General features: G+C 48.7%; 2 protein-coding genes across 2 annotated transcripts; one reads left to right on the forward strand and one right to left on the reverse strand.

Moving 5' to 3' along the window:
- Positions 1 to 1175: 1175 nt before the first annotated feature.
- Positions 1176 to 2701, forward strand: EDB93DRAFT_1326243 (choline kinase cytoplasm; the record flags this gene model as incomplete). Its single annotated transcript, XM_041455055.1, has 3 exons — positions 1176 to 1366; positions 1418 to 2150; positions 2204 to 2701. 3 exons carry the CDS (start codon positions 1176 to 1178, stop codon positions 2624 to 2626), a joined length of 1347 nt encoding a protein of 448 aa, XP_041310828.1. The 3' UTR covers positions 2627 to 2701.
- Positions 2702 to 4276: 1575 nt separating this feature from the next.
- EDB93DRAFT_1247201 (uncharacterized protein) lies at positions 4277 to 6977 on the reverse strand (the record flags this gene model as incomplete). Its single annotated transcript, XM_041452560.1, has 5 exons — positions 4277 to 4606; positions 4659 to 5117; positions 5170 to 5190; positions 5244 to 6791; positions 6843 to 6977. 5 exons carry the CDS (start codon positions 6975 to 6977, stop codon positions 4277 to 4279), a joined length of 2493 nt encoding a protein of 830 aa, XP_041310829.1.
- Between the last annotated feature and the right edge of the window lie 1291 nt (positions 6978 to 8268).

Below are 8268 nucleotides of genomic sequence, written 5' to 3' on the forward strand. Positions count from 1 at the left end.
GTGTCGATACGAATGTTAGCTAGTTAGCTCTCGCCACTGCCTCAACCGAGGTTAGTTAGAGTTGATTAGTTAGCCCAGGATTAACGGGCCTTGCTCGCGCAAACAATCCAGGGTCGTCTGCTGGTGTGAAAGGGGGATAGCGTCGGGTGAGTTTCAGACCGTTGCCGACGCAGTGATCTAGCGTTAGCTGACTTGATTGCATGTCGATGAGCTAGTAATGAAACGCTTCCTCGACAGTGTCGACCCGCGGAATCACAGCACACATGACTTGTTCACTAAGGAAAATCAGAACTATGAGCGTCTGATAAAGCACGACCAACCAACCTTAAAAGATGATTCACTCAAAAAGAGCATTAATACCCACAGCTTCCAGGGTCCCCCTCAGGGAACTGAGCGGTGACCGAATTGAGCGGACAAGCAAGAAAACGATGCAAATATTTCAGACACATACATTTTGTTCCTCAGTGAATCGATGATTTTTCTCGCCATATATGATACCCAGAATGAGGTCATATACATAACGCAAAAATCAAGATGTTAGGTTTGTTTAAACACGATACCGCGTAGTCTCCAGGCCGCAATGCAGAATGCGATTATAGGGGTATTGAGCCTGATACATAGTGTTCGTGCAACTCAGCGTCATCATGATCCGGGCATTCCCCCCGCGGATTTATTTGCAGGGTGGACCCACAACTGTTGATAGAAAGTCACTTTGGAAGTGAGAAGTTAGTAGAACTCAAACCGGACATTCGAATTGATGTCTTGAATGGTAGGAGTCTTGCGGCCTTGCAGGCTTCGACTCGGAGTTGAATTTATGAAAGCATTGCGGTACTTGATCTGACTTTTGCTGAAGAACAGAGTTGACATCTAGAGCAAAGGTCAACAAAGTCGCCTGCTAATGATCAACCGTGTGCTTCAAGTGTTGAATCTTTGTGGGGTATGTAAATTTTCATTTTCATAATTAAATAAATGTGTTAGTAATTAATCTCCGAAGGAGTTCGGGGTCCGACCACAAACATAAATTAACGGTCGTGTGCTTGTAACCGTGGCCTCCGTCTACCGGTACTTAACGTTTCTCTAGACCTAGACGAACAGTCAAACAATCATACTACACTATTACATGTGAAACAACTGGCATGATTGCAGACAGCGTTGCCGTTTCTCCTTCTTCACACATGTCGTCATCCTCGTCTTTGCGCGGATTAGTTCTCAGTCCGTCGAAAACTCCAAATGTGTCCTTATCTCAACCAAAGGTCGCTATTGGTGTTGAGTTTGTCGACGGTTTGACACACGCTAAGGCCAAATTACATGCCAGGTATACTAGTTGTCTCTTTTCTGCAGGCTTCTTTATTATCCTTTTGGCAGGGTTTGTTATTCAAATTGCATTTTGAGCTTACGTCCCGTTTTTTTCATATAGATCTTACAAGTCCATCGATTTCGCAAGAGACCTTCTTGCTATTTTGGTGGCTTTGCGGGTCCCTGGTTGGCACAAGACGCAGGTAACCCCCGAGTTACTATCCATTCGCAGGGTCTCTGGTGCGCTCACCAATGCCATCTTTTTTGTCTCTTGCCCTACCGTTGCTCTCGTTCCTACCCTCTTGTTGCGCATCTATGGTCCATCATCCGGTTCTCTCGTCTCTCGCTCTCGCGAGCTGCGCATGCTTCACATTCTATCGTCTCGATGCCATTTTGGTCCTCGTGTGTATGGTACATTTACAAACGGTCGTATTGAAGAGTACTTCGAGTCTGTCACGCTAGTTTCATCAGACCTTCGTGACAGGAAGACCAGCCAATGGATAGCTTCGCGAATGGCTGAACTCCATTCTGTGGACGTTAGTGTTGTAGAGGGTCCACTTACCGTCAGTGCTCTTGAGGGGAAGAGTTGGGAGATCGGGGTCAAGAAAAATGTTAAGGCATGGATGCCAGCTGCACGAGAGGTTTTAGGTCTTCCCTGTGTATCTGAGGCCACTCGTCAAGCACTTAACATGGACCGCTTTTATGAACTTTGGATGCGTTACTTACGCTGGGTTTCTCATGTCGAGAAGGTAGAAGGGGGTTGCCGACGTGTTTTCGCGCACAATGATACGCAGTGTGGCAATATACTGAGGTTAACTAGCCCACTTCGTCACGATGCTCCCGAGCACCACCAGGTGAGCAACAATCATTCTGGGGCACAGAGGACCTTACCAAACTTGAGACGTAGATTGTCGTAGTTGATTTTGAATACGCATCGCCTAATCCAGTTGCATTCGACATTGCTAATCACTTCCACGAGTGGACAGCTGACTATCATTCATCAACGCCGCATCTTCTGGATCCAATCCGATATCCGACAATGGAAGAACGTCGAAATTTTTATCGGGCGTATATTGCACACTCGCGTCCCATTGACACATGCGCTTCCTCGCTTCCGACATCGCGCTCTGAAGCAGAAGTTTTCCAGCTAGAACGTCAAGTTCGTATTTGGAGTCCTGCATCACACGGGATGTGGACTGTGTGGGGTATCGTACAAGCGCAGGACAGTCTGGAAAGAGGAGAATTGAAACCAGAGTTTGACTACTTAGCTTACGCGACATGTCGCATGGAAGGATTTATTAGAGAGTTGACGGAACTTGGTGTCCTCTAGGGCTTTAGTCCCTTGTTGGCACCTATATCATAGCACCTGTTATTCGAGAAATTTTGCACTGATCACGAGACCCCTGCGCTAATCAAGTCTTTATTCAGACGCTATTTGTACAACATTCCTCCGAGTCGCACATCCATTTTCAAGGACCCCTGCAGGCCCTCGGAATATTTATTTTTAACAGCCTTCTGAATGTTTGTGACCGTCAACCTTTCGAGAGAGCTTTCTGAGCCTTTCTCGCAAAAATGGTCTGATCTTGTTGGGAGAATCATGAGCCTGGGACCAGCTTCAAAATTCACGCGAGCGCCATCCCCGGGTTTACGATATCGCGTCGGTGGAAATTCTGTTCACCAAGGTTTGATCTTTTGTCTTGGGGATCTTCTTGTAATTTTTTGTGCTCAATCGCTGACTCTGAACAGGGTCAACGGTTAGACGATATGACGGTGATATTCACTTGGTTCACGAACCTGAGCATCTAGGTTATTCACAGTTAGGCGTTGAAATTTAGTGCATGCCTTTTGAGGATCGAAGGTATATCCTTACGGTTTGTAGGCAGGAATAGTTGGAAGACGTATGATCCGTTCCATGGGTGTTATTTCAATCCGAAAGACTAAGTGCGTGTCAATAAATTCAGCTATCGTTTGATTCTGTGACCCTGACGGTCCTCACGTCATCATGCTGGTAGAGTGGTATGCCTGAGCAGTCTCCTCCTAGATAGATTAAAAGGAAGAGACTGGTCACATCGAGATCCGGCGCAGACGTTCAAGTTGTCGAGGGTGGATGTGAGCTGGTCAAGAATAGTTACGGCGGACTCGGAAGCACGTGCCGAATGGGCGCGTGACCCTAGGCCGAACAGATGAGCAAGAGCACGAACCGATTTCTCTGCAACAAAAACCATACCAAAGTAACCCTCTCAAAAATATTTGGATAGCATCGATGCACTTTCACATTCCCGTGAAGAGATGTTGACACCGCGCTATCGGGTACGATTACAAGAACACCGTGAATCGGTCGAGAGAAGACATGTCTGCTATACAATTCCGATGAGAAGTTCCCCGTCCAAATGGGTATCTTCGCAACGACTGGGGAACTTTATGAAGTAATAAGGAAAAGTGCTGCAGTGTCAGGGGAAGCTTGGTGAATTTGAATTGACTACAAAGTTCTGAGTTGGACGGTTCAGGTGTTGCAATTGTTGTCCTGCCTGATATGCGGCTTGATCGCAACGGAGTTAGGCTTATCATAATCAACGTGCCTTCGAGCTTGCCTTTGCCATTTGGTGGACGATGTGACTTCTAGTTCGTGCGCAAGATGACTTCTAGCTCAGCACGTAATTCTTTCAGACGACAGCAGAGTTCACCAATCGACGATGCGCTGCAAGAGAAGCCAAAGGCAGATTTGATGAGCAGAGGAGATGGAGAGGGTGTACGTTCGCACGGAGATAGTCATGAAACATATCATCATCAGAAGCGTGACAAGGGGCACATGAAAACAAGACGTAAGATGAGGTATACAAAAGCTTTTTGTACAAAGTAAGGTAGAAGATGAGGAAATGTCTCGTAAACTCCACTGTGGCTACGGGAGGGAATGAAGACAAACATCACATAAGAGCGTCCGACCAAGCGGCGAAGTTCTCGAACACGACACCCAATGCATTTACATCCAATTATCTCCGAGTCTGGTGAGGTTACCTGATGTCCACGGAGAATTAGATTCCCCGGCCCCGGAGGCCTGTGGGTATGAGGGCGCACCAGCTAGGTTGCTACTACGAGTAACATTGCCCCAGTTTCCAGCACTCCCAGATCTAACGTGCGCACGTGGAACAGCATTATTGTTCGATACCCTATCGGCTTGCGTAAGTGCAAAGGACGTCGTGGGAGTTGCAGCAGAAGGTGTGGACGGCGAGGAAAAATCTAGGTCTACATCCGTTCCATTGAAAGAGTGTCTGGCGTTAGGCGTCGTAGCGCTCGTCCTGTTAAGACGTTGCTAACAGTGTCCTTGAATTAAAATAGGTTCTACACAGCCACGACATACTCACCTGGCTGTATCCTACGATATCCAGGCGTGCGTTGTTGTGCCGCCCCAAATCAGGACCCGCTGTAAGAGGAACAACCGGAGACTTCATAGGCGTCTGCTCGGAGCTTGAAAGCATCAACGCATTGCTGGCAAAGGTAGGGTATGCTGACTTGTTCTGCTTCGTAATATTATTGAGAGCAGAGGTGTCGACGCGAAGCGAGCCGGTAGGAGGTCGAGAATTAAAGAAGTTACCCGAAGGAGGGGATGCATCCACTGGTGTTGCATCACCCTTACGCTGGATGCGCTGAAGAAGGGATATCGATGATTCGTTGGGGTCGCTATTCGAGCGCTCACGGTTGCTTGCAGTTACCGAAGGCGGAGGAATACCCTCGGCTCCCGGTGCGATGCCCGAGACAGGCAGCTCGGTATGGATGAAGCAACAACGTTTCCCGTATGGACATGCACCTGACACCCAGAACGTCTATTCACCATGATCAGAAAAAAACTCTCAAAGAAAACCCAAAGAAATTTACCCTGCAGATTTCCGTTTTGTACTGAGATGCGATGATATCAATACTCTGTATTGCAAGCATCGATGAGTGCTTACCTTGGGGTGACGAGCAACATTCCGAAGTTCATCTTCTCCATGGGCAAACTGGCACTTCGCTCCGTATCGACATGAGCCCTTCTCTTCCCATGACCTGCACAACTCGGTCTTGTACAAGCCGAGCTTGCGGTTGTTAGCACTTGGTCCACCGGTGTTTTGCGAAGGACTATCAGATCCTGAATTGGAATGGTCCACTCCCAGGCCTTGAGCTGGTAACGCTCCATACGGACTAGTGAAATGGGTTTGCAGACGGCTGGCCATGGCCGCGACAGCTAGATCCGAGGGGTATGATTCTGGAGTACCGTAAAATTGATTGTAGAGGCCAGGGTGGATGGGGGGATACATTCCATGAGCCGCCTGTGCGAAAACTGCTTGGTTGCTGAGGAGCGCTAGCGTAGCAACATCTCGCAGAGCAGAGGGGTCCGAGGCGGAGTGCTGATGAGCACCACGGAACGCGTTGTGTTGTTGCTGCACACGACTAACGGCCGGGTGATGGCTGTCTCCAGTAGGGAGAACCATGTCATAGAGTTGTTGAGTGTTACCGAGCGACAAGTGAGGAACGTGTGCTGGACCATAAGCAAGTCCCGTTGGGCTTGGGACCAACGGTTGTGGGTAACCTCGCTGAGGCTGGCGATAGGTAGATTGAACCCCATTCGCTGGGCGACCTTGAAGAAAGTGAGGTGGTGCGGCGGCACTAGGGGCAGAAGGTTGCGGGAAATAGCCGCGCTGAGCGCCATATTCGCCCTGCAAGTCCCCATTACCTTGTGCGGAACGGTAGTCATATTGCTGTTGTCCGCGACCAAATGATGCGTTGGTCAGCGATGGGTACTGGGGCTGCTCAGGCGAAAAAGGCTTTTCTCCGCCACCAACGCGGTCCCGGTAAGTAGCAGACGACCAAGGGTGAGTAGGCATTGCATGTAAATGCTCCTCCCCTGCTTGCTTTAGGCGACGCAAATCAGCAGTCGATAGTCCACCGCTGAAGGAGTGAGGGCGCTCCTTCCCCTCATTCCCCGTTGCTATCTTCAGCTGGGGGTGCCCGCGCATGGTATGACTAGCCGAAGAATTGGCAGATTCGTGAGATTCCAGTGTATCAGTGGACGACACGCGAGAATGGGATGGCGAAATTTGATGATCAGAGGTATTGGGGGAGGAGTCGAGACTGACGTCAGAAGCCGTTTCCAGCGGACTTGCTTCGTTGAATGGTGCTACGTTCGCAGCACCTAGCTTGGACTGAGGAGAAGTCCCCAGTCGACCTTGTATGTCGTCCCCAATGTCGCCTACAACGCCGAGCTTCAGCCTGGCAATATCCTGGGCAAGATCCCAGTCGAGCGATGCGTCTGGATCGATAAGCTGTCCTGAACCATTTAGCCGCCATCGTTGAGCGTTGTTTGGGATACGCTCAGACGGATGACCAGATGGTTCGGTCTTTGACATGTCTACGAGGTTTGTACGAACAGGCATCGCTAAAGGTTTTTGAACCAAAGCTGGACGTGGGATGTACGATGAAAGAGACGGTGGTGAGCCTTGCGCAGATGAAACGTTCCAAGTCTACGAAAACACGTAAGAAGGCTGTCTAGCGAGAGATGGCGCATGGCTTACTTCGGCTGTGAAGTCTGAGTTCAAGTTGTGATGTTCAAGAGGACTTCGAGCTGGAATGGGTTTTCTTGAGCCTGATTCGCGTGCAAGGTACAAATTGTGTGTGGGTGCAGTAGTAGCGGTGACCACCTTTTGCATTTAAATCTGATTTAAATAATGGGAATTGTCAGCGAAGCAAGAACACGCTGCAAGGGAATTTACTCACCAGTTAATTAACAAGCTGATGAGCGACCGATGATTGCTTGGATAAAAAATTTGTCGTGCGTTGCGGTATGAGAGAATAATCAAAGATGCGATGGAGTATAGGATATAGGTGATGCGATGTTGAGAGCACGATTTGCTAAGTGAGTTGATAGATAGAGACCGCCGTCGACGTTTTGCTGGATAGGATGCAAGAAGACAAGCAGTAAAGATCTAAAGAGAAAGCACAAGATAGGTATAAAAAGTGAGATGAAATAAAACGAGGCGTGAGGAGGTCGTGAGGACCGGGGTCGCGTGTTGAAGATCAGGACCCAGGTCAAGAGTTTGAAGAGGCAAAGTGGGTGGAGGTCGAGGGTTTTAGATCTTCTTGGAGGTTATGGTAATGAAATGAGGCAAAGGGGAGGAGCCCTGACAGACCTTGCGAAGGGGTTTTGATCGCAACGTGCCCTTCTTGCGGCGGCGATTGCCAATAATTATAATGAGCCCTGTGCAATGAGGTTTGGAGATGTGACTGGGCGCTCCCTTTTCTCAAAAACGAGAACTATTAGATACTGTATAAGTCAAAATTTAGTTAGTAACAGTAAGTCTTTGTGGAAGACAACAACCTGGATCGTGGACGGTCGTGGTCAAAAGCAAAAAAGGTGGAAGCGAACACTAGACCAAGGGCCTATAATTCACAAAGCACTGGTTTATATCGTTGATGTCGTAACTATCGGCTTAAGCCTAACAACGCGGCCGTACTACTACTAGTACAGCTACAACAACATCCCTGTGCTCCTCTCTGCTCCTCATAAGGCGCTAAATCGTTCCTCAAGGCGAGTCTTTGACTCCAAATTTCAAATTTAATCTTGGGTACTAGTACACGTGCATCGTGATTGATGACCCGAAAATCATACGATGATCAAGCTGCAGATCGTCTCCTACGACGACAAGACTCTATCGAAGCAAACCCATTACTCGGAACACCTTCCAAAAATCAATCTTTGCGTAAAAAATATCAAGGGTTACTAACCCCAAAGTAACACACTTTACCCAACACGTGTTGATGCCGTCCCACGAGCGTGCCATGCAGCCGCAGCACCTCCATGGTTCGCCGCTCTGTGAAATAGTCCCAAGGACCGCCTTTAGCACTCACCGAACAGCAAGCAAGCACCGTCCGTGATCGCTGCATCCTTTGCGTCTTTGCGCCCATCCACAATATCACTCGGTGTTTCTTTGAATTGGGCTC

The sequence above is a fragment of the Suillus bovinus genome (assembly GCF_016758785.1).
Source record: "Suillus bovinus strain UH-Sbo-P2 chromosome Unknown EDB93scaffold_9, whole genome shotgun sequence".
In the NCBI taxonomy this organism is placed as follows: Eukaryota; Fungi; Basidiomycota; class Agaricomycetes; order Boletales; family Suillaceae; genus Suillus; species Suillus bovinus.